Genomic DNA, 26,253 nt, shown 5'->3' on the forward strand with positions numbered 1-26,253 from the left:
GCTTCCCTCAGTTGCCTGGAGTTCTTTGTGTAGGGTTGAGGCCTCATGGGCTTTTCCCCGTCCAGTTTGGGATGTAATCCTTGTTTGCCCTGGGTTTGGGCAGCCATGTTGGTGAGATTTCCTGGGTGGAAACTTCTGATGATTTTAGGAGACACAATCTCAGAGCAAAGTCCCTGATCCTTTGACTCTTAAAATCGTTCTGCCCTCTCTTCCATGATGCTCCCTGAGCCTTAGGTGCAGGGGTGTTTTGTCAATGCATCCCTTGAGTAGGGCTCCGCGACTCTGCATTTTGATTGGCTGTGGTTTTCTGTGGCGGTCTCCGTCTGTCACAGAGAGAAGTTCCCTTGATAAAGCGTGGCGTCCTCTTACCCGTGGGTATAAAGACAAATATTTAAAGATGTTGGTTGTTACAGAGATTATGCTGGTTTGGGAAAATGGTGGTTGTAGATCTCCTCCAACAACAACAGATTCATTAACACTGCGTAGTTGGCTAACTCACTGGTACCTGGCATGATATCTGTTTTGTTAAGCCAGTCTTAAGTCCGATTAGAGAGCTGATGGTTATCGCCAAGGTCTGTGTGCCTCTGCTGCCCAGGGTTATTGTGCCATGGTAGTCGTTGAGGTGCTTCGTAAGTGACTGTTGGTTCTCTGTGTGTGTGTGTGTGTGTGCGTGTGCGTGTGTGTGCGCGTGTGCGTGCATGTGTGTGTGTGTGTGTGTGTGTGTGTGTGTGTGTGTGTGTGATATGTATGCAGGTGTTTACAGAGGCCTGATCTCTTGGAGCTAGAGTTATAGGCTGTTGTGAGTCACCAAAGTGGGTCCAGGGACTAGAACTCAGCCACTTGAAGAGAGCATGCATTCTTCATCCCTGAACCATCTCTCCTGCCTAAGGCCTTGAACTTTGGATCCTCCGGGCTTGTAGCTAAGATTACAGGGCTATTCTACCAGAGTTTGTTTAGAACAACCTGTTAATAGGCTTAGCTGGACACGACGGCATTCCGCACTGCGAAGGCAGAGGCAGGAAAAGCTCTGTGAGTTCAGTGCCAACCTGGTCTACAGAGTGAGTTTCAGGCCCGCCAGGGTGACATATTGAAAGCCTGTCTCAAAAAAGTTTGGGGAGAGGGTATGCTAAGGCCCACCAACAGAGTGCAAGTCTCAAACCTGGGACCACTCTGCCTGCTTTAGCTACCCTACCCCAAGTATGAAGGTGAGTACTTCATACAGTGGGGTGGTCTGGAGGGGGAGTGTCATGGTGGAACCTGGCGCAAGAGGAGGACAAGAGGCAGGGGCATCCTCAGAGTCCAGGGAGTGCCAGCCTCATGGCTTCATTCCAGACTCCGCAGGGAGAAGCAGTATGTGCCAAGATGGGGTATCCGAAAGACGTAGTGCTCTGGGGGGCAGGGCAGACACACAGAAAGTGGGGAGCATAGGACCCACCACCCAAGTCCAGCAGAAACCTTTGAAGAATAAAGGCAGCCCATGGTGGGACTCGAGGGGCTGCACAGGTGAGAGAAACAGGCCCCTGCCGAAGATCACAGCGACCAGAGTCTGGGTCTTGAACAAGGGGCTAGGCCCCCAGAGGATCCCTCAGTCATCTCTGGAGGTGTCCTGCCAGCTAACCCTGGCTCGCACAGTTAGGTGGGGGAGGAAGAGGCTCTCCCTCCAGCCTAATCTCATCAGGAAGAAAGACTTTCTCTTGGCTGCCGCCAGCCTCAATCTGTGTTTCCTATGGGCCTGTGGGAGGCCACTGTGCCAGACCAGGAGGATGGAGGGGGAGGGGAGGCAGCAGACTGACCTGAGAACTGGGTTCTGTGTGCGCTTGCTGGCTGCAGGGTGCTTGTGCCTGCGTTAGGATATTTGATGCCATGAAGGGATCCCGAAATTTGCCCTGGGCTGTGTTGCTGGACACACCAAAGGGCTTCCCTCACTCTCCACCTCCCCAGACCTCAGCACATAGGTGGAGCCATATAAGCAGTAGTTCTCAACCTGTGGGTTGCGGCCCCTTTGGGGGGTCGCATATCTGATACCCTGCATAGCACATATCTACATTATGGTTCATAGCAGTAGCAAAGTTACAGTTATGAAGGAGCAATGAAAATGATTGTATGGTTGGGGTCACCACAACATGGGGAGCTGTATGCAAGGGTCGCAGCATTAGGAAGGTTGAGAGCCACTGTTCCGGAGGCTTCTGTTGGGCAGAGCTGTGAGAATCGGATGAAAACCTTGCAGTCCTCTGCTGGCTCCCCTCCCCACCTCCTACCGGGTTACTTTATTGTAATTTGTGTGGATGCTGCTAAGGATTGAGCCTGGAGCCTTTCAATTATTTCTTCTTTATTATTATTTTCTTTTTGAGACAGAGTCTCATATACCGTAGACTGGCTCCCAACTGTAGATAATAACCAAGCATAATCTTGAACTCCTGAATCTCCTGCCCTTACCTCCTGAGCCCTGAATTACAGCTGTGATGCCCACACCAGGTTTTATGTGGTGCTGAGGATGGAAGCCAGAGCTTTGTGTATGCCAGCCCTAGCCCCTGGCTTACTTCAAAGTCAGCACCAGGCGCCCTATCATTTAATCTGTGCCTATGAAGCATTTATCTCTAAGAGACAGACTGCAACCTCAGTGTTGCTGCCACCCCAGAAGACAACTAGTGACATCGTTTAATATCACCAGGGGTCTCCAGGCAGTGGTGCCACCAAGCCTGACAACATGAGTTCTTGAGTTTAGCGTCCGGGCCCCAAATGGTAGAAGGAGAGAACGGACTCCTCAGTTGTTCTCTGACCTCCACACATGTGCATACGACACATACCAAATACATGAGTAGAATATAATTAAATATTTTTTAAAAAACTTGCCAGCCAGGGGCACACCTTTAATCCCAGCACTCGGGAGGCAGAGGCAGGCAAATCTCTGTGAGTTAGAGTCCAGTCTGGTCTACAGAGCTAGCTAGTTCCAGGACAGCCAGGGCTGCACAGGGAAACCTGTGTATTTAGTTTTCCATCAGGGGTCATTCTAGTTGCTCAGTCGCTCCAGACTGACTTTCCGTGGCTGAATGCCGTGACTCCGGATTCTACTTGCTGTGGACCTTCGTGTTGCATGTCACGCATGATGTCTCTTCCAGTCTGGGCAGATCCCATTGGCACTGTCACCTGTTGAAGACACAAGGCAGTTTTTCAAATTCTGTTCTGTCCTGTTGAGACAGGGTCTCACTCTGTAGTCCAGGTTGGCCTCGACTCACAGCAATCCCCCTGCCTTAGCCTCCAGAGTGTTGAAAATACAGACCAGATGACCTTTCTGTCCTGATTGTTGTTAGGTCTGAGGGATTCTGTTTGTTCTGTTTGTCAGTCCTTTCCCAAATATACCTCCCAGGTACTCCCCATTCTTCAGGCTGCCTTTTACCGCACCAATAGTGTTCTTGATGCATGAAAGTTCTCAATTTTCTGTAAGTCATTAAGTCCAGTTTATCTGGGTTTTCTTCTGCCCACTGCTTTTGGTCACCACCAAATCTAATATCTTGAGTTTGGTCTTTAATTTCTCTAAGTATTTTATAGTTTTAGCCCTTTGTTTTGGCTCTTTGGTTCATTTTGAGGTTTTAGGACTACAAAAATTCAACACACGGGATTTCCTGGGTTCTAGAGCTTGCCAATTGCCTCCTGGTGAACATGTTTCTCTCAGCTTAGCGTGCAGACTAACACTGACTTGGTCATCATGGGGTTCAGTGTCTTGGCAAGGCCTCTTTATAAAGAGCAGGCCGAATAATGGCGGCTTTTTTACCGCCTCTGATGCTGAGAGGGATGGTCTCCAGGCTCCACTACACCTTTGAGCCTCAGACTTGGCTATAGAGCCCGAGCCATGAGGAAGGCTAGTTAATATACAGCAGATTCTGCCCTGCACCCTGGGGTGCCAGATTCTGTCAGGGTGGGGTGGGGTAGGGCCCAGGAAGTTACAGTTTTGGCAAGCTCCCCGGTGGCATCACACTGGAGATGCTACCGTGAGCTGTTGTGTCCCAGCCCCCTACAGGGATCTTCTGAGGACCTGACTGCACACTGGGATACTTTTGTTTGTTTGTTTGTTTACTCTTTTGGAGAGGAGGTGATTCTGCAACCCAGGCAGGCCTTGAACTTGTGTTCCTGTTGCCTTATCCTTCCAAATACTAGGATGACAGACTTAAGCCTCTGGTGGGATTCAGTCGATTCCAGTCACCAGCCACTGTCAACCCTATTATCAGCCCTCAGATTCACCATAATTTCTCTTCCCATACTTTGGACTTCAGGAAAGAGGTGACATCAGAGAGAGCAGTGATCCCACCGAGAGCAGTGACCCAGATATTCCTTCCTTGCCCTCAAGTCCTGGGCACTAAGTAAGCCCTGAGCCTGCCCTGGGTAGAGATTGGTGGCTGAATGAAATCATAGTCACCTCTCTTTACAAACCTTCTGGAACGTTCTGTTTTGGAATGTTCTAATCTCTGGTTTAGGATGCTGGGCTTGCTCACTTGCGTAGCTTTCTCTTTCACAGGCAAGTTGTCCAAGTCAGGGCTCCCAGGAACTTAGCCATCGCCTATGGTAGAGTGACCAGCTTGTCCCTGTCTGTCTGGGACATCCTCAGGTTTGGGGGTTTTGTTTGTTTGTTGTTTTTCTTCCAGTTCTAGACTTTAAACCCGGGGCCTTGTACATGGTAGGTAAGTGTCCTTCCGCTAAGCTGTCTCCTCAAACCTGTGTTTGTTTCCTGAGATGGGATCTCACTATGTAGTCCAGGCTAGCCTCCGAATTGTGGCAGTTGTCCCTGTACCTCCCCAGTGTTGGGATCCAGATGTCAAGCCACCATGCCCAGCTCCTTTTTTCAAGATTTCAAAGCAGGCTCTTACTACGTTTCCCAGGCTGCCCTTGACCCTGCAAGCCTCCTCTACTTTGGCTTCTTAGTTATAGCCCAGAAACCCCTTGTCCAGGGAGCCATCCAGGGTCCCTGGCAGACGAGTACAGTTGGTCACTCCCCTGAGGAACCCCCAGGCCTCCTCTTGCTTTGAAACACTGAGGTTCTAGTTGCCTGCATCTCGGTGACACTTGAGATCGTTGCTGGCTGGAGAAGGCAGAATTAAAAGATGCCTCATGATAAGAGGTTGTGGTTTCAGTCAGGGCTTGGCCTCAGATTGAGAGACTCTGTGTTGAGGAAACCTTTACCAGAAGGAGCCAGGACCTGTGGTTTCTTCTTCCTTGTGAGACAAGAGTGCACCATGAGAAAGAGCTGAGAAAGCAGAGGTGTAGGTGCTTAACCTTAACCCCAAAAGGGCTACCTGGGACTCTCTGATGAGTTCCCCGAGCCAGCTAGCTGCCCCACCTCATCTGGTATGGATGGAGGCCCTCGCTAGGAATTCTGGGGGCTGTAAAAAGAGACTTGGCAAACAGTCTTAGCAGGTAAAACAGATGACTGTGAAGCTGAGGCCTTGAGTCAGTGCTGGAACCCATGTAAGAAGCCAGATGCTGTCAGGCACATCTATAGTGCCAGCACTTCCGTGGTGAGATGGGAGGCCAAGACAGGAAGACAGCTGGAAGCTGGAGGACCATGGTGGCATCGTGGTAGAAACAACTTCTGCCTCAACAAAATGAGAAGAGAAAATCATCTACCAAAAATTGGTCTCTGATCTTCATGGAGAGATTTTCTCACCAGGGTTGAGACCAAGGTCGGGGTCATGATGCTTGTTGGGATTTTAGTCTGGGTGTAGGTGCCCCCCTAGTCAGGTTTTATTGTGTCCATTCTTGGTCTCTGAAGATCACTTTCAAGTAAAGTGCTTTGGCTTGGTTTGGTTTTGAGTAGCCCAGGGTAGCTTTGAATTTGCTGTGTACCTCAGACTAGCCTTGAATTCGCCACGTCGCCTGAGCTGACTTATAAACTTTTGACCTGCGTGCTGGAATTTGGCATGTTTCACCACACCTATCTCGCCCTTCTAATCTCCCTCTAATAACCAGGCTATGATAGAAAGTGGTGGTTCAGACCCTCCCACCGAACTCTCGGAGGGAGCGGCCTCTGTGCCCACAAGGTCAAATCTTAAGAGGAAGAATCAAAAGAAAAACTTGAGATTTCAGATGTGGAATGGCTCGGGCAATAACAGACTCCGGCCCAGCCCACCCATCCTCAGACCAAATCAGGTAAAGTCCTGCTTACCACGAGACCACCAACAGGGGCACTAAGGAATACGCCATTGGATAATTTGTACCCTTCACACCTTGGGTTCCATTCCAGCTTCCCGCTGGGCTGGGTGAAGAAGGGGGGCCTTGGAGAGCAGGCAGGAAAGGCTGTTGCTTGCCCCCACACTCCCCACCAGCACCGTCATCCACACAGGTGCCCTTGCGCACATCTGTCACGGGAAGAGGTGTGGCTTTGACTTTCCACAGTTGTTGCTCATCCCGGCATAATCTTGATCCAATGGTTTCCCCTGCATCTCCGTTCCCCATCGTCAGGTGGGACCAGGACTCCCCATCTACCTCTCAGGAGGGTTGGAGAGGATGAGACAGTCGCTCCCCCCCCCCAGGGCTGTCACACCTAGAGTCAACTAAAGCCTTGTCAGGGTGGAGATTTCCAGCCCCCAGCCTAATCCCAGGGCCCTAGTCACTGGGCACACACGAGATGGCAGCTGAGTGGATGCTGTCCCAGTGCCACCCCCAAGAGAAGGCTGCTTTGGAGGGGTGATGTAGGCCCTGCCTGCCGTTGGGACAAGTGCCTGCGAGCAGGGAAGCTTAAACTGTTGCTCCCGGATGGCTGAGTCATCAAAGCCACCCATGAAGGCAGGGTCCCTGAGCAGAAGGTCCCGAACACGCCTGGGACAATGGCGGCACCCCAAGAGCTCCCTGATGAATGAAGGCAGGTCTTGTGCACCGGCATGTGCACACCGTCACACAATACAGACACTCCCGTGCTGCGCACAGAGGGCCTGACCTTACTAGATGCTCTCCTCCCCCCACCTCTGGGACACCTCCCCAACTGCAAAGGTCTGGACAAACCTTGATAATGGAAATAAGGACCGGGGCGGGGCAGATGGGTATTGGCGAGCACATTGCTCTGCACTGGGTGGTTTCGTCCGTCCATGAAGGGCAGCAACTCCCTTTCCAGAGGCGAAACACAAATCTATGAGACAGGTACTTAGGTCATCCCATTTTATAGACAAGAGCATGGAGACCCCAAGGTTTACGTCATTTGTCCATCCCTGTGAGGCAGAGTTAGAAATGGAGGCCAGACTGGCTGGCTGCAGACGATGCACTGGTTCTCATTTAGTTGGCGGGCGAGCTGGTCTGGTGAGAAGAATTGTGGGTGGAGGCTGTAGCAGATATTCTGTGGTCCCTCCGCTTTGGGGGGGCTCATAGTTAAAAAAAAAAAAAAACGGAAAAGCCTTGATATATCGGCAAACAGATCAATAATAACGGCTCCTCCATGACCGCAGGGATAGCCTGTTCACCTGGCTGTCCTTCATAGTGGACCTCTGCCTTTGCAGAACTGGCCACTGTCACCAGGCTTGGTGGCACAACCTGTAATCCTAACACTCAAGAGGTTAAGACAAAACAATCACAAGTTCAAGGCCATCCTGGCCTATGCTGTGAGTTCCAGGTCAGCCTGATCTACAGACCGAGACCTTGCCTCAAACAGAATCAGCAGTGAAACCTGACCGCTACCCCAGCTGTGCCTGTTAAGTAGCCTCAGGTATGTCCCATGATGAGGCAGTGAGCCTCACTCCATCGGTCCCTCCACCCCCTGCAGATGTCATGGCACCCCCAGTACCGCAGCTCCAAGTTCCGACACGTCTATGGCAAGCCCGCCAGCAAAGAGAACTGCTACGACTCGGTGCCCATCACGCGCAGCGTCCACGACAACCACTTCTGTGCCGTGAACCCCCATTTCATCGCTGTGGTCACTGAATGCGCCGGCGGGGGGGCCTTCCTCGTCATCCCCTTGCACCAGGTAAGAACCCTAGTGATCCCAGGGCCCAGACTCATCTCTAGAGCCTGTGGGACCGATGGAAAAGGTGGGGAACCCAGTCTGGGTGTGATTGAAGGCCTGGCCTGCTTTCCAAGTTGTGTGAGCTTGTGTCAGCCAGTTCTATGAGTGTTGGTTTCCTTTTTGGGGAAGAAACTGATAGGTGAACGTTCAGCAGCTGGCCTAGCCCCTTCTAAGACCTTCTCTCGTGCATGCGGAACAGTGTTCTCTCTTGAATGAAATATAATTATCAGCACATTGCTGGACTCGTGGGAGATGGGAACTTGCCCAAGCTACTTCCCCTTTCTGAGAGGCGGGGATGGGAGGCACAGAAACAAGTGTTGGGCTAGAACCTACGTTGCAGAGGGAACCAACAGGCAGAAGGGCAAACACTTACCCGTAGAGCTAGCAGTGGGCCATGAACCATTAATGTCACTCAGTGTTTGAACCAACAGAGTGACAGGTTCAGAGAGATCACCCTAACAACGGGGTCTTTGTGGGACACCAGCACTGAACCTGCCTTTGGCAAACCACCTGAAGAGGCAGGCCTGGGAGAGAGGGGGGCTCCCAGGCTGTGCTTCTACCTCATGGCCGAAGGGGCTGGGGATCCAGACCATGGGAAAGCAAAGCAACCTTCAGACTTAGGTCAGGCAGCTGAGGCGTCACCAAGACTGGCAAGCAAGAGTCTGCTGAAAGGCCAGAAGCAGGCCTGGAGTGCCGAGGACCTGCGCAGTCAAAGCCCCACATGACTTGAGTTCACAGGTTGCTTTTCTCCTCACTGTGCCACAACTTTAGAAACCAGTGACCACAGACAAGTTCAACGAGACCAGCTGTCCCCACCCGTTTGGAGTTTTTGCGTGCTTGCTTCTTCATGACCGGGTCTCCTGTAGGCCCACTCTTTAACTCAGTGTAGCCAAGGTCGGCCTTGACCTCGCCCTCCTAAATTCACCTCCTGAGGGCGAGTTTCAGGTGTGTGCCACATTTAAGCCAGAGGAGGAATCAAAGTGAAAATTTGCTTACTTTGTTTTGGTTATCTATTTATTTATTTAGTGTGCATGCATTCCTCTGTGTGTGTGTGTGTGTGTGTGTGTGTGTGTGTGTGTGTGTGTGTACGTACATGCATGCCACAGCACAAATGTGGAAGCCAAAGGGTAGCTCCCAGGAGTCCGTTTTCACCCTCAGCTTGTTGAGGTGGGGTCTCCATTATTGTCTCTACCACTGTGCAGCTTACTCCAGGTCAGCTGGTGCTCCAGCTTCTAACTAATTCTCCTGTCTCCTCCTCCCATCTCCTAGAATACACAAGAGCACCGCCACAACCAGCTTTTTGTTTTTGTTTGGGTGGGCTTTTGGTTTGTTTGCTTTGTTTTTCAGTTCCTTAGGACAGGGTCTCCCTAAGTAGCCCTGTATCACCTGGTCCTTGCTGTGTAGACCAAGCTGACCTCAGTCACAGAGATCCACCTGCCTGGAAGATCTCCCTCCGGTGCTGGGATCAGAGTTGTGGAGCGTCACACCCAGCATTTTAGGTTTTGTTTTATTTTGTTATTTGGAGACAGGTATTCTTTGTGTAGCCCTGGCTGTCCTGAAACTCACTCTGTAGACCAGGCTGACCTCAAACTCACAGAGATCCACCTGCCTCTGCCTCCCGAGTGCTGGGATTAAAAGTGTGCACCACCACCACCACCACCACCTGGCCACATTAGCTTTTTATGTGGGTTTTGAGAATTGAACTCAGGTTGTCAGACTTACACAGCCTGAAGCATCTGGGCCTTTTTTTTTTTTTTTATCCTGCCTGGATTGTGTTGTTGTACTTTCCCATTGACTTTAATCACAAGACATGGTAACACCAAGAGTCACCCTAAAGGGTCCCCTGACTAGCTGGTCCACAGCCTGTAAGCTGCTTTAATAAACCCCTTTGTTATGTAGTAATTCATTCAATCAGTTTTTTTTTTTTTAAATAGTGCTAGAGATCAGACTTTGTACTTGCTAGTTAAGTGTTCAGCCACAGGGCCACATCCCCTGTGAAGTGCAAATTTCAAATACTTGGAACTGAGTGATAATCAGATGAATCTAAAAACGCCAGGCATTCAGGGAACGGATCCAACCAAGGGGGCACAACACTAATGCTTCCATTAGAGAAGGAGAAGACCGAAGTTAGTGAGGGAGCATCCAACCTTAGGGGTAAACAAATGGAGCGAACCCAAAGAAAGCTGGGGGGTGATAAAAGGCAGAAGTCAGGGCAGGGGAGACGGCCTAGCAGTTAAGAGACCATCGGCAGTTCCAGGGAACTCAAGTTTGATTCTCAGCATCCACTCCTGGCAACTCACAGTGCCTAGAACCAGTCTCCACAGGTAGCTGCACACATTCAAATACACACACACATACACACATGTGCACATGTGCACATGCATTAAAAAAAGCAGAAGTCAAAGAAAGATAACCCAAGAATGCACTAGAAAATATTTTTTAATAGAAAAAGCCCTGGAAGAGAAATTGAACAGCCACTAGAAAGACTGACCGTGAGGGAAACAATCCAGAGGTCCCAGGAGCACAGAGGGAGTCTGGTCCAACAGCAGAGCTGTGAAGGCCAGCAGGACCCTGACGTGAGCAAGCCGAGGGCTATAATCTGAAAGCATGGGTGAAGTGGGCAGACTCCTGGCGTTCCTAATTCAAGTAGGAATCAAAAGCCTGGAGAGTCCTGCAGCCATTAACAAATCGACCAATAAAACACTTCCCTCAAAGAAATAATAGAAAGAAGTAGTAAATTGTGATATAGGAAAAAAAAGATATTTGCTTTGTGTGTGTATGTGTGCGTGTGCACACACGCGTGCTCGAGCATGACACACACAAGTGCACATGGACACCAGAGGTGCTTGATCCCAGGAACTGGAATTGTAGCTGTTAGCTGCCTGACTTGGGTGCTGCAAACCAAACTCTTGGGTTCTCTATGAGAGTAATCTTCACTCTTAACCACTGAGCCATCTCTCAAACACCACCCCTCACCCCATTTTGTGCTGGGATTACAGATGTGAGCCACCACACCCGGCTGAGGGTACTTGCTTACTAAGGAACTCAGTTCGTAGGGTCGAGGATGAGGCTCTGTTGGTAGAGCTCGTGCTAACATGCATGAAGCCGTGAGCTCCATTCCCAGTGCTGCATAAACCCAGCATGACTGTGCACACCTATAATCCCAGCACTCAGAAGTGAGGTTGCCAGGGTTAGAAGTAAGATTGTCCTCAGCTAGGTAAGGCGATTGAAGCTAGCCTGGGCTGCATGACTGCATGAGATCTTCTCCAAAAAAAAAAAGAGAAAGAAAGAAAAAGAAAAAACCGGAAGGAAAAATAAGGGTAAGCAAGCAATTGAGTGTGGGAGCATTGTTCATATGATATACCAAGTGGAAAAACCCCTGTATCAGTAGATAAGTTGCTGTCCAAAGTACTTAACATACATAGCCGCATACAATACAATCTCACATTGAGATTACAAAGTACAGATGCTGTCATCCCATTTCCCTATAAAAACAGTTGTACTATAAGGAACAAGTAATTAAGTGATAAATTTTCAAAGAAAACCAAGTGAGGGAATACCATGAGAACCAAGACACTAGTTCCCTCTTGCAGCAGGGAGTGGCTGTGAACCCCAAAGGTCCCTACACTCTAGTGATGGCTTCTGTCATGACCTGGGAGGGCTGGGTCGTGTTTATCTGTTGACTTATTGCCCAAGTGTTCATGTGACTGAACATTTCAGATCCGTGCACTCTGGGACATGGTTGTTGCATTTTACAGAAACAGATACACCTATGAACAATGCCAGGGTAGGTACCATTACAAAGTCCTGCGCAGCCCTCAGGGTGGGGATGGCTCTGTGATTAAAAGCACTGGCTGCTCTTCCAGAGGACTCGGGTTCGATTCCCAGCACCCACAAGGCAGCTCACAACTGTCTGTAACTCCAGTTCCAGGGATCTGGCACCCTCACACAGACATTCATGCAGGCAAAACACAAATGCACATAAAAATAAATAATTTTTAAAAAGAGGGACTGAGAGAGGAAGAAAATGAGACAAAAAAAAAAAAGTTCTACAAAGCTTTCAAGGAAGCGATTCCTCTAAACTGTTCCGAACTCTTCCAGAAATAGGGAAAGGGGCTACTCCCTCTGGTGTTCTGGGAAGTTCGCATAACCTTAATTCCAAAACCACACAAGGACAGACCAAGAAATGCACAGATCAGCTGCCCTCCAGAAGAGGAATGAAACCTGACGGGCAAAGAAAGATATTCTACCTGCAGAGGGGGTACATGTGACCTGGGAGAGCGGCTCAGTTAAGGGAGCGCTTGCTTGCCTGCTGTTCCTGAATCTCCAGGTTCAATCCCAGCACCCCAGAACGGGACATGGTGGAACATGCCTATAATCCCAGCATTTAGGATATGAGGCTCAGACTTCAAAGGTTGCTGAGCGCATTCAGGCCCAACCTGGGATACATGAATGAAACAGTATTTTTTAAAAACGAAGGAAGGAGGGAGAAAGAAGTTACATCTGCTTCAAGGTGGATTTATTTCAGAATCTAAAGGTGGCTTGCTAGGAAAATCATCGTCTAACAGCTGAAAGGGGGCACATACAATGATCCCCATGGATGCAGAAAGAGGTTGACCAAGACTGCATTTGAGCAGTTTCAGTCCGTGATACATTGTTACTTTGGGAAGGAGGCACATCTCAGGGGAAGCAGGAGCCCGATAGTTTTCTCTGCTCACACATCACCAACAAGCAAGAGGAGACCTTAGCCCCACCATCCCTTTTCTTTCATGAGACAGGATCTCCCAGTGTAGACCACACTAGGCCCAAACTTGCAATCCTCCTGCCTCAATCTCCTGAACACTGGGCGATTCTACTGCTGCCACCCCAGTCTCCTGCCAGGGGCATGCCCCCAGCGACCTCCTATTAGGTCCTACCTCCTCAAGACTCCACCACATCCTAGTCACACCTACCTGGGACTTCATCTTCAGCACAGACCTTCTGAGAGCCACTCTATACCCAAAGTAGCACTAGGAATAAAAGGTAATTGTGAGCCGGATGGTGGTGGCACATGCATTTAATCCCAGCACTCGGGAGGCAGAGGCAGGAGGATCTCTGAGTTCGAGGCCAGCCTGGTCTACAAGAGCTAGTTCCAGGACAGGCTCCAAAGCTACGGAGAAACCCTGTCTCGAAAAATGAAAGAAAAAAAAAAAACGTGGCTTCCCAGTTATTAACCTTTGCCACATTACAGTGACTGAGTGTGTGTGTGTGTGTGTGTGTGTGTGTGTGTGTGTGTGTGTGTTTGTATATGTGTGTGCTTGGAAACAGTTATCGTTCTAACCCTTCACCCCCAAATACTACCCATCAATCATACTCTGTAAGAACAGGAGCATTTTACAGAACTACTTCCTGGAAATTGAATGTGCTATGATGGAATGAGAGCATGCAGTCCACATTCAAATCCCGCTCATTGACCCAACCCTTACACTGATTTCAACCTGATCTAGACTCCCGTTCAGGACCACACATTACATTGAGCTTTCGTGTCTCCTTGTCTTTCAAGGATCTTAAATATTTTGTATTTAAGGAGCGATGGCCGGTGATTTTTGTAGATCATGACTAAATTTAGATTTGTCAGGCTCTTGTCCCATGATTAGACTCACTTGTGTATTTGTGGTAGGAGTTTTATACACTCAGTGTTGTCCCCTTCTGGTTCACGGCATCATGGGTCGGTGATGTACTCTCGTCCACTGTTGGGCGGTTAGCCCTGGTAAATAGTGCCAGCATGACACACACAAAGGATACAGTCATGAGCGTTCTGTCGAAAAGTAATGGCCCTTGATGGCCGCTGAGATGACTCAGAGGGTAAAGGTGATTGATGGCCATCAAGCCTGGCAGCTTGAGTTCAACCCCTGGCCCCAAATGGTGGAAGGAGAGAAATGACTCCTGAAAACGTCTCTCATGTGTCCCCACATGTGCTATGGCGTGTGTCCAGACACGCAAAATGTAAACAGAGTAGGTAGTCAATTGTTTAAAAAAATAGCTAAATATAAAACTCAGAATTAAAAAATAAATTACGTTTGTACATTCCAGAAATAAGAAATGTCACTAAACATTTCGAGTAGAATAAAACTTGCACACCTAGCTGGGCATGGTGGCTCACACCTTGGATCTCAGCACTTGGGAGGCTGAGGCAGAAGGATCTCTGTGAGTTTCAGATCAGTGAGTTCCAGGAGAGCCAGGGCTACATAGTGAAACCCTGTCTCAAACAGACAGACAGACACAAAGTTTGTTTAAATAAACAAGCCAGACTTAGGAGAAAATTACAGAGACTATTGAAGGACTCACAAAAGACGGCATGGATAACTGGAAATGCATACCAGGTTCATGGATAAGCGCTCTGTAACTGAAGATGAGACTTGAACAGATTCACCTGCCTCCTCCTCTCATGCCCAGGGATTACATAAAGGCCTATTCCCCAGGCCCAGTACATTCCCCTTTCCTAAAATACACCCTACAGCATGTTTCTTGCTTAGGACTCTGTGCTGGGGTGGGGGGGGGCTCAGTGACTCCACTCCCACCTGTAATGTTATGAGGGAGGGGGAGGGGCGGGCCTTGTTTACTGCTATGCTGGTTGCTGACTCAGTTTGGCCCTGGCAGATTTTCATTGACTGAGCGAATTACCTAAGCATTGTTCAGGCTGCTAAGCAGCGTGGTTCTCAATGGCCAAAGGAAGGGCCCCCGACAGAGGTGTGGAGTGTTCAGAGAACAATTCCAAATGCAGTCTGACAAGAACTGACTTTGAAAATGAGGAAGCAAAGAGCCCTGGAGAAGCAGACTGGGCTTTGTGAAAAGGGGCCTTGACTGCCAGGGCGACCGTGGAAAATGTGCTCTAGGGAGATGAAGGTTTACAAGGGGGAGAAGAATGAGTCAGAGAGTTGTACGGGTCACTGAGGAAGGAGCTGTCTACAGGTCAGGGGTAGAAGGGCCTAGAAGCTCCTCGTTTGCCACAAGTTTCTCCTGACTCTGGGTACTTTTAAAAGGTTTTGTCCATCAAATGATCTACATTCTTCACTAATTAAGGAATTAATTAGGGCTGGGAGTGTAGCTGGGTAGGAGAATCCACAAGGCCGTGGGTTCAATCCCCAGAGCAGGAAAAAGAAAAGAATTGGTTTACTACTCCAATTCTAATTTGCATTTACTACTGAGGAAAATATCAGCGTGTTCAGGCAGTGCGTAACAGGTTTGTGTGGTGGATGCTGACAACGGTTGGGGGGGCCTGCTTCACCCAGGATGGTCCAGGAAGGCCTTCTTTAGGAGCTGCCCCTAGACAATGGCTTTGATGCTGAAGAACATGTTCAGGCAGAGCCAGAAGCAAGTGCAAAGATCCTGAGTGTGTTGGACTGACTCCCCTCTACCAAGAGTACTGTAGTTCAGTATCACAGCCTCGATGAGGGTGTCCAGATCACCAGAGTGTGTGTGTGTCACCCCACAGACTTCTCCTTGGCCTTCTATTGCATAGACACTCCTCACCACCCCCACTTCCTCCTTCACCCCTGGCCAGTGGTAATCCATTCTCCATTTCATTACTGTTGGCATTTTAAGGCTGGGTAACTAGGACTGGACAGTCCTGCCACCTTTGCATTTGAATTATTTGGCACTGGGGACACACACACACACACACACACACACACGTGCTGCCAGGTCATCAGCAAGCACTCCAGTGTAGCCCTGAACTTGGCTGTTTTCATTCAGGCCAGGTTCTCTGGACATCCACCCGTATGCCCGCCGGCTGGGAGACTATCGGAAAGGAAAGGACACCCCGCGAAGATGTGGAAGGCTTTTCAGAGAAACTTGCCCTCAGCTGTCTTTACGGCAGCTGGTATATGATCTTGTGCTGTTACAGTCCTCGCAGGATGTATTAATGAGATTTAAAAACAAAGCATAGCTTAAAATTTGAAGTTTAAAGCTAAATAAGATATATGACCTGGGTTATTTACTTTTCTTAAAAATTTTTTCTTTTGGAAATGAAATCCTGAGGTGTGTCGTTTAAAAGATGAGGTGAGAACACAGACACAAGACCCCAGGCGGTCTGTCCCTAAGCAAGCAGAGTTTGTTGCCTTTGTTTTGTTTTGTTTGTTTTGGGGGGATGTTGAAACAGGTCCCTATATAGCCTTGGCTGTTCTGGAACTCGATATGTAGATCAGGCTGGCCTGGAACTCACAGAACTTTACGTCTGCCTCCTGAGTGCTGGGATTAAAGGCTTGTGCCACCATGACCAGCTAGCTGTTGCTTTTTTTTGGTTTAGTTTGAGCCCTGGCTAACCTGGAACTCTCTGTGTAGACCACACTGGTCTTGTACTTATGACCTGCCTCTGCCTCTCAAATGCTGGGAGTACTAGAGTCCACCACCATACTTGGCTTCTTTTTCCTTCCTTCCTTCCTTCCTTCCTTTCTTCCTTCCTTCCTTCCTTCTTCCCTCCCTCCCTCCCTCCCTCCCCCACCTCTCTCTTTCTCTCTCTCTCTCGCTCCCCCCTCTCTCTTTCTTTCATTTATTGCTTTCAACATCCTTATTTGAGATGCTTCTCCAAAAAACACACTTTATCTCTGTAGGCGGTTTTGCTTTATGAGTTTTCTTGAAGTTTCATGACTCTTAGCCATTAGGAAAGACAAACTAGATCTTTAAGGGGCTTCTCTATCTTCTCATGTACCCTCAATTTTCCACGTGTGTATTGTCTCAGGTGCTTGTTTTGATGAGGTATTTAACTGTTCACTCACTAAAAGCTATCTAGTAGGAATTCGGGATGAAGCTGATGGAGAATTCTTCCCTATCATGCATGAGGCATTGGGCCCAAACCCTAGCCTCTCTCTCTCTCTCTCTCTCTCTCTCTCTCTCTCTCTCTCTCTCTCTCTCTCTCACACACACACACACACACACACACACACACACACACAAAGAGTCTAGAAATATTGCCCACATCTGTAATCCCAGCACTTGGGAATCTGAAGCAGAAAGATCAACCTGGGTTACATAAAGAGACCCCGTCCCACAAGAAAACCAAGCAAGCCACCTGTTGATTCCAATTCAGGATGGTTCTGAGTGTAGCTGCCTCTCTGTAATCAGCTCTCTGGGTGAATGCCCAAGACAACTGCTGGATCATAAGCTAGCTGTGAATTTAATGTTCTCAGACACTGCGGGGTAGTTGTGGCAGCTCACAGCTGTAAATCTAGTACTTCCGTGATGGAGGCAGGAGGATTGCTGAGAGTTTAAGGCCAGTCTGGACCCCATAGCAAGAGCTTAGCTTAAAAGCAAACTAAGCTTCTCACAACTCTCTCTTTCTGGTAGGTGGGTGGGTCGCTATTGAGACAAGGGCTAGCACTGTAGCTCAGCCTAGCCCAGAACTCACCAAGTGTCCCATGTGACCTTGAAGTGGAGGCAGTCTTCCTGCCTCAATGAGTGCCTGAGTTACAACTGTGAGCCACCATGACCAGCTACAGTCATTTCCCCGGTACGCTGTCGCATGAAGGCCACTTACATTGTAAACACACCTTTGCTGGGCATCTGAAATACAAATTTAACTGGACATCCTGCTTTTTCTCTTTTCTCTTTAGAACAGGGCCTCCCTACATAGCCCAGGCTTGCCTCAAGCGTATGGTCTTCCTTGCCTTGGCCTCCCAAAGACAGATTACAGGTGTGGGCTACCACACCTGGCCACATCTAGGTTTTCTGAGCTGGCATTAAAGATAGAGAAAGAGACAGGAACCCACCTGTGCCCCATCCCCTAGAACTCAGCAGCACCCCTTTGTATCATAGTGGGTGCAGGGGTATTTGTTCAGGCTGGGGCCTCACCCACACTGCTTGGAGGAAGTATTGCCCCTCGTCCAGATCAGCTGCCAGCGCCCTGTGCGCCATAGATGAGAAGCCTGGAACTGGGTGTGGCTAGAAAGCCGCCTATTCTCTTAAGCCCCTGCGGCTGCAGTGCTTTGGCTGTTTATGCCCAGGTTCCTCACTGGCTACCAGAGGCTGCAGCCAGGTCAGGCCCAGAGTCTGGGTAAAAAGTAGCATAGCCCCAGTGCCCTACCGAAAGTGCAGGGGAGAGCCTGACTTAGGAACTGTCTGACATTGCCACAGCTTCCTGTCCTAGGTGTTACCAGAGTGCCAGGCTGTCCTAAGCAGAGATTCAAGGCTCATAAAGGGTGCCACCTCAGGCAAGGTGCCTCTCCCCTGTGCACTGTGCAATGAGCCTCTGGAGGGAGGCCAGAGGGTGAGTTTCACAACCTACCCTGCAGCCTTGGCAACCAAAGCCTACTGGGGTACAAAGGGGAATGACAAAGGTGTGGGCAGAAACTGCCTGGAGCTTCCAGACAGGAATAGGATGTGCTTCTAGGTCTGGGCCTGTACCAGGGCCTCCCAGGGCACTAGGGATGTGGACTTTGGGTGGGGTATGGAGGGAGAAAGGAGAAAGGAGGTAAGTCCTGGGCCATTGCTGCCCAGGGACCGGATCAACGCGGCCCAGGGCCTGAGGGACCAGATGGTTCTCATGACTGTGCTGGACTAGAGGAGATAGGACAGTTCACTGGGTTCTCGGAGGCAGACTGGCCCATATTAAGCCACCATAGGTAGTGGTGTGTCTGTTCCTGAGCACATGTATGTGTGCGTGTCTGTCTGTGTCCATGTACATATGTGTGTGTTTATCTGTGTGCATGTGACTGTCTTTTTATCTGTATATTATATATTCATGCACATGTCTGTCTCTGTGTCTTTTGTGTGCATGTATGCAAGTATATGCATGTGTATATGCATGTGTGTGCACATATATCTGCATATATGCACATATGTGGTTGTATGTGCGTGCACATGTATGTGTGCTGTGTGTATTGGTATGTGGATGTGTTGGGGGGGGTGTGCATGTATACACATTTGTGTGCATGCTTAACTCTACCCCCACCTCTGGAACAATTTGTTCTCACACTAAGTATATCCTGGGGCCCTGGAACATACCAAGCAACAATTAAAGTTGGGTGTGTTTTGGGTGTAGCCCAGTGGTAGCAAAGGCTGCCTAGCATGTATGACACCCCGGTTCCTCCCCTTCACCCTACAGAGCTTTAGTTGGATAGTTGTGATGAACTCGGATGAAGCGAAACAGGCTGGTTTGTGAAACGTTCCATCCCAGACAAGTTCTCCGTCCATATCTGTAGATTTCCTCCCTCACCCCCACTGCAAGGAAAACTTTTTCCTGCCCCTGTTCTGTAGAGAAAGAAACCATGGGCCTGAGCAGGGCTCAGAGGCCCAGCTTGAACATTAACGAGTGGTAGGGTTGAGGTGGGGGTTCAACCCCAGGAAGCAGGAATCAGATAAACTATACACCTAATACTGCATGACTTCCTCTGCCTCTTCTCCCACCCCTGCCTCCCTATCTCCACCTTGCACCTGGAGGGACATTTGAAGCTGTTAGCTTACTGTTGTAGCCATGTGCCATGGCCCTGGGCAGCCCTTCCCATCCCAGGAACTGGGCCTTACCCCCACCCCTTCATTCTGCCTTGTAGGGATTGCAACTTCCTGCCCTCTCCACCTGCCTCAGGACAGCCCCCTGGTGGCTTGTAGGCCTCTACAGGCTTGGTAGCCAGCTCCTGTGGCCAGCCAGGCTTCTCTGGTTTGAGAGTCACCCCTGACTTAAAGCTTGTGTCCCAGTAAACCAGAGGCCTGTCCCTGGCTGAGTGCTGATCTAATTTACAAAAAGGTAGAAATGGCTTCCTGATTATAAATGTCCCTCCCTGGCAGGCTTTTAGCAGCCCAGACTAATGTCACCAATGCCTGGGTCTTGAGTGACCAGCCCCTGAGGGCTGAGGAGAATGGACTGTCGGCACTTCTGCTTTGGGGGTCCCAGAGGAGCTCAGCTCCCATGGTCAGCCTAGCCCTGATGCCGCAGGCTCTGAAGGAGGTGAGGGTGTAGTGTCAGCGGGCTCTTGGCAGCTTGCCTAGGGTTAGCCCAAGACCTGTCTGACAATTAGCCTTTCCTGAGAAACCTGCAGGGCAGAAATGAAGGCATGGCTCTGGGCCAGAGAACAGAGATAAAGGCCCAGAGCAATCAGGCCTATAGCAAAAGATTCTGTACTGTCATACCCTTTGACCCAGGAAATGGTACAAGAAGAGGAAAAGAATGTAGGAAGGAGGGTCAGAACACAATTCAGAGAAGACTAGATAGAACTCAGAGCACAGGAAGTCCACTAGAGATTCACTTCAGTTTGTTGGGCAGAAGCCTAGACTCTAGCCTAGCTCTGGTCCTCTAGTCCTAATGAGTCTGGGAGTGTCCCTCCTCTAGTCTGTGCTTGATTGTGCTGTGATCCATTAGTGATGCCTGCCACAGGTCAGCGTTAGAAAGCCTAGTCCATGAGCCCACCATTCCTACTCTCTGAAAATGCTTTGAACTTGTAGGACAAATTTTTGACTAATCCTAGAAAGACCATCTTTTCAGAAATATTATAGTTCTGTTGGTATTGTTTAAGACAAGTTCTCATTTCACAGGCCTGCCTGATCTGGGTCTTGCTATGTAGACCAGACTATGTTCAGCCTAGGGACAGTCCTGCCTCTACCTCCCAACTGCTGGCATTACAGAAATAAATGCTATTTGTTTTAATTGCCAAAAATATGGAAAAAAAATGAAAATTTGTTTTAAAAATAAAGATTATGTGGTCATATAACCCCAGCATTTAGAAATCAGAGTTGAGAATAAAAAGTACAAAATTAAGCCAGGCAATGGTGGCACACACCTTTTAATCCCAGCATTCAGGAGGCAGAGGCAAGTGGGTCTCTGTGAGTTCGAGGCCAGCCTGGTCTACAGAATGAGTTCAAGGATAGCCAGAGCTGTTACACAGAGAAACCCTATCTTGAAAAGCCAAAATAGAATGAAATAAAAATGCAAAACCATCCTTGTCTACATAACAGGTTGAAAGCCAGTCCTGAGCTTCAAAAGATCCTATTCAAAAAAAAAAAAAAAGGAAATCAATGTTGTAAAAAGAAATCTGTATGTGTCTCACCATGTGCAAGTGCGTTTCCTTCTGTTTGCTTTTTTATTTTTCTTTCTTTGCTTTGAGATACAGACTGTCACAGGTGTAGCTACTCTGGCTGAGCATTTACCTCAACTCTTCCCCTCCCTCCCTGTTGGGCTGTCTCATCTAACCCTTTGCAGACCTACAAGGAAGAGATGGTTACAGCACAAGCCTGAGGAAGAGACTTGCGGAGTAGACGCGGGTACATGACTTGGTTGGCTTTTCATTTTTAAAACCTTACCCTGAAAGCCAGTTGTAGTGGTGCACACCTAAAATGCCTTGTAATCCTATCTCATGAAAAGTGGAGGTAGGAGAATCAGGAGTTCAAGGCCAGCCTGATCAACACAGCCTACACGTGAGGGGGGCTGGGGCACTCTGAAGACAGTGCATGGAATGACCTGGAGGCTGGGCAAAGCTGGTAGCTAAGACCGGTCCTCTTCCTGGAAGCCGAGACACATGATCTGTCTCTCCTGTACAGGAGGCTCCTACTTCCGATGACAGAGGCAGAGTCGTTTGACAGAGAGGGGCAGCCTTTTGCCCCGCTTCTCACACATAAGTACAAATGATGTAGCTCACATTTGTTGAGTGTGTGTATGCACACTTCTTTATTCCTTGGTGGTGGAGAGGATTGAGCCCAGGGTCCTCAGCATGCTAGAAAGGGACTCTGAGTTATAGACCCTACCCTGCTTTTCACTGTAGAATTTGGAGACCCACAAAGTTTCCCAGGCTGGCCTTGAACTTGTCACCTTCCTGCTTCAGCTTCATAAGTAGCCTGTACTGTCAGGCTTGACTGAATATTTGTTTTGTCTGAACCATTTGAGAGTAAGTTATATGTATAATACCAATTTCCTTAGCATATTTCTTAAATAAAGCCAATAAGATTAATATTGCAATATTTCATATGAGACATTGTTTTTCATATGTGTCAAATAGCGTCCCTAATGTCTAGAGAGTCGGGGGAGTGGGGAGAGAGAGGCACTGTGGCATATGCCTGTAATCCCAACACTCTAGAAACTGTGACAAGAGGATTGCCGTGAGTTCAAGGCCAGCCTGGTCTACAAAGAGTTCCAGGTTAGCTTCAGCTATAGAATGAGACTGTCTCAAAAGAAAAGAATCAAAACAATAAAATAATAATTAGACCTAAATAATCAAAAAGAGCTTAGCATGGTAGAGCAGGCCTGGTCATGCTCACCTATAGTCTCAGCCCTCAGAGGGTAGAGGTCAGGAGGTCGAGAGATCAAGGTCATCCTTCCTGGCTACACTAGGAGCCTGAAACAAAAACAAAGTCTCCTAAACAACATGAACTGGGGGCAGGAGAGACAGCTCGGGGCTTAAGAGCACGGACTGTTCTTCCAGAGGACCTGGGTGATACCCAGGATCCACATGGAGGCTCACAGTCATCTAAACTCCAGGCCTAAATGATTCAGTGCCCTTTTCTGGTCTCCCTGGGTACATGGTGCACAGACAGACATGCAGGCAAAACATCCATACACATAAAATAAATGAAAATTTAAAATAATAATAAGAAAGACAGAAAGCAAAGGGAAAGGGAGGGAGGGAGGGAGGGAGCCACCCCCACCCTTGGCACTGGCCTCTCCAAATGCAGTAGTTGGGATTCTGTGTACCAGGTACGGGGCGGGGCTAAGCTGCTCACACGGTGACCTGCGTCTGAGCATCATCCAACTGGGATCCCTAGGTAGCGCATGTACATGGAATGGAAGTGACCATCTCACTGGCTTGCCAGGCTTTCGATTTCTGGGCCCGAAAGACCCTTCTGCCTCAGCCTCCTCATTTGCTGGGAAACTAGGCACATGCCTCCAGCGCCTAACTAATAACTGGCTTTATGTTTATTTGAGTCCAAACTGACCTCGACTCTTCTTGATTTGTCTGCCCAGCCTCCCCCGTGCTGGAGTCACGGGGGTGTGCCCCCTCACCTGTTGATAGGTAGCTTTTGTGCCCGTTTCTCTCGCTTAGGATACTGCTCTCAAGGTGCCTTTACAGCATCCCTTTTTCTGGCTGAATAATATCCCACCACATAACTGTGCTGCACACTGTGCGTTCCGCATGTCACGCAGTGGGCGCCTGGGCTCCCTCCAGTTTCTGGTTGCCATAGCGCTGCTGTGGATGCCGCGGATGAATGAGTCTCGAGTGTTTCCATGTTTTCGTTTCTCTTGGGGATACGTCTAGGAACAGATCTGCCGGATCACGTGGTACCTCTTAGCATTTAACTCCTGGGGAACTGCCAGGCCATTTTCAGAAAGGGCTCTGTATACCACATTAGTTCCTGGAGCTGAGCACCTGCTGGGCACTGGGCCAGACTGCTGTGAAACACTCATTATATCCTCCTCTGTACCAAGGAGGACGGGAAGGTTCAGAGAAGTGAAGTGATCCCCCTAGAGTCAGACAGGGTGTGTGGGAAGGTGTGCTGCCTTGGAGCTGCCCCTTACACGGCCTGCTTATTCGGTGAGGACCAACTGACTGAGGAACCAACGTCATCCCGCTGGCCTCCTCTCCCATGCCTGTGACACTGTTTTGCAGACAGGAAAGTTGGACCCTCACCACCCCAAGGTCTGCGGGCACAGAGGGAACGTCTTGGACATCAAGTGGAATCCTTTCAATGACTTTGAGATCGCCTCCTGTTCTGAAGATGCCACGGTGAGTGAGTGCCAGGACAGTGCTTCCAGGGGGTGGGGGTGGGGGGGATGCTGGCAGGAAGCAAGCAACTGGAAGGTTCCCAAGCCATCTGTGTCCAGGGCCCGGCTTTATCTCACTAATGGCTTCACAGGGAGGAAGTGAGAGGTGGAGGAGGTGTCATGGGTGTGTAGAGCTTGAGCCCATGATGCCTCTCAACAGGTCTCAGTTTCCCTCCCATAAAATGGGTGTACTACTTCTGCCCATCACAGGAAGACCTGGTGAGACTCATTCTCTGTGACATGCTGTGAGGGGACCAGGAAATAGAAGCTCATTTCATGTCACAGTGGATGAATGAAGGACAAGGGAGGGGTTTATATGAACATGGTCCCAAAACACCCCAAGAGGCCAAGCCCGCCAACTTTCTGTGTTACTGAGGGTGATCTCAAACTCCTAGATGCAAGCGATCCTCCCGCCCCAGCCTCCTGGAAAGTTGGGCACATAGCCCTCTTTGCTCCACCCATGCAGGAGCGCATGCCTCATCCCCACAATGCTTGCGTTTGTTCTCCCTGGCACCTGCTTCAAAAATACTGTGATGGGGACCTCAAAGGCCCAGTCGTGAACAAATAATTAAAATGTCGGTAGTCCCGAGACCCAGCTCATTGGGTAGAGGGCTTCCCATCAAGACTGACAGCTTGAGTTTGATCACCTCGGGCCCATGTGGAAGGAGAGAACTGACTCCCACAAGTTGTCCCCAGACCTCTATATAGACACAGGGGCAAGTATGTGCACTCAATAAATAAATAAAATGTAATCAGATACAGATAAAAAGCCACGGTCAGCATTTCTTGTGATCCCACTGTATTCTGATCACATCACACTGACCCCTTCACTCGGTCTTCCCAGCGCCCCATTTCTCCCATGGAAAAGTCGAGGACTAGAAAGGAGTAGCAACTTGCCCCAGGTTACACAGCCCAGGCAGCGGAGCTGGCTTCAAACTGAGGCCAATTCCCTGCCCCCTATTGTGCCACTTCTCTCGAGAGACATGGCCACATATAGCAGAAGTGAAGAACTACTAGAAATGTCAGTGATACAGGATGCGAAAATAGTCCCTGGTTTAACTCAGCACTGCCTGGCGGCTTAGACCAAAAGGGAAAGAGAAATCATTACGGAAAGAAGCAGACTAGGAGGCAGGAGAGAAAGGCAGACAACTGAGGGCTCGCTGTGGTGGTACGACAGCCCTAGCTCTTCAATTGCTGAGGCAGGAAGATCTCAAGTTCAAGGCCAGCCCCAGTTGTAAAGCAAGACTGGTTCAAAGCAGAAAGTTCCATGTAGGAGATCGCTAAGAGACCTAAGAATAAAGGACGGCTGAACCTGCCTCATGACTCCCGTCCTTTCAGGCCTGTTCTGAAGATCCCCTGAAGGATATTTGGGGGCAGCCGAAACTGGCGTGTTTTGTTGCTGTTGTTTAATTTGGGGGGTGTTTGTTGAGATGGAATTTCACAACGTAACCTAGACTGACCTCCAACTTATGATCCTCCCACTGTAGACCCCCCCAGTGCTAGGATCACAAGTGTTTACCACCACACCCTGCCAGATCTTCCTAGAAGGCTCTGGCCTGCTGCTGTCCCTTCTGGATTCTGGGGGGTGCTGGGGAGCAGACAGAATGACGGGGCTTAGGGTGGCAACAGACCCAGTCCCTGTCAATGCATCCCTGCTCCTCCTCCCCAGATAGGGTAGATGCCACCTCCTTCAGGACACACATCCCCCTCTGTAAATAAGCCCAGAACCTGTCTCCCTACAGCCCCACCCCAGGCTCAGCTCTGTGTGTCCTGCAGATGGAGCAGGTAGACTGCATGGCCTGTTATCAAAAGCAAAACCAGGAAATCCATGTCCCTGAGTTGCAATCAAAGCCTCCTGGGAAAGCTGCCTATCTTTGGGATATGATCTGAACACTGACTTGGAGCCTGAGACCCCAACAGAATGAAAGGAGCATTCATGCAACATTTCCGGGGTGCTATGGCCCCCTGCTGCTCTCCCTGGGGTTCTTCCCATGATGGAGACCTTCCCTTTACTGCGGCAGTCCCTACTCACCTCGGGTCGTGGGAATGGTTAAAGTCCCTGGGGCAGGTTTACGAATGAAGCCTCCCCCATCAAGATCATCCCTACTTGGAGGACCCTGAGGACCCTGAGGAGACTCCAGTTTCCTCTCCATTGGGCGATGGTGGCAAGAGAGAGCAACAGCGGGGTCCTTCTGCCAGGCACTACCTGCTCCACAGCTGAGGACAGCAACATCCCCAAGATGTCCCCCGGCTCACACTCCTGCCCTTGTCTCCCCTCCAGATTAAGATCTGGAATATCCCCAAGCAGCTGTTGGCAAGGAACCTCACGAACTACAGGAAGGAGCTGGTGGGTCACGCACGCAGGGTGGGGCTGGTGGAGTGGCACCCCACGGCTGCCAACATCCTCTTCAGTGCTGGCTATGACTACAAGGTGAGTCTGGGTCTCACCACAGTCTGGCGCTTGTCTCAACTTCCCTGACAGCCATGTAGACTAGAAAGACTCAAGCAAGGTGCTGGCAGCCTGTTGCTTCCACATGCCTGGGGAAGC

General features: G+C 49.6%; 1 protein-coding gene across 2 annotated transcripts in view; it reads left to right on the plus strand.

The window, feature by feature from the left end:
- Coro2a (coronin 2A) overlaps positions 1–26,253 on the plus strand; it is a 55,844-nt gene that overhangs the window by 18,490 nt on the left and 11,101 nt on the right. The window contains exons 1-4 of one of the 2 annotated variants that reach the window (XM_087897141.1): positions 5,950–6,141; positions 7,745–7,945; positions 23,551–23,667; positions 25,987–26,136. In XM_087897141.1, coding sequence (XP_087753267.1) covers positions 5,965–6,141; positions 7,745–7,945; positions 23,551–23,667; positions 25,987–26,136 — 645 coding nt within the window. In that variant the 5' untranslated portion in view covers positions 5,950–5,964. Of the gene's footprint in view, positions 1–5,949; positions 6,142–7,744; positions 7,946–23,550; positions 23,668–25,986; positions 26,137–26,253 lie in introns of those variants that run through there. The other variant, XM_087897142.1, reaches the window with a different exon arrangement.

Source organism: Myodes glareolus, chromosome 16, assembly GCF_982192425.1.
Source record: "Myodes glareolus chromosome 16, mMyoGla1.1, whole genome shotgun sequence".
Lineage (NCBI taxonomy): Eukaryota > Metazoa > Chordata > Mammalia > Rodentia > Cricetidae > Myodes > Myodes glareolus.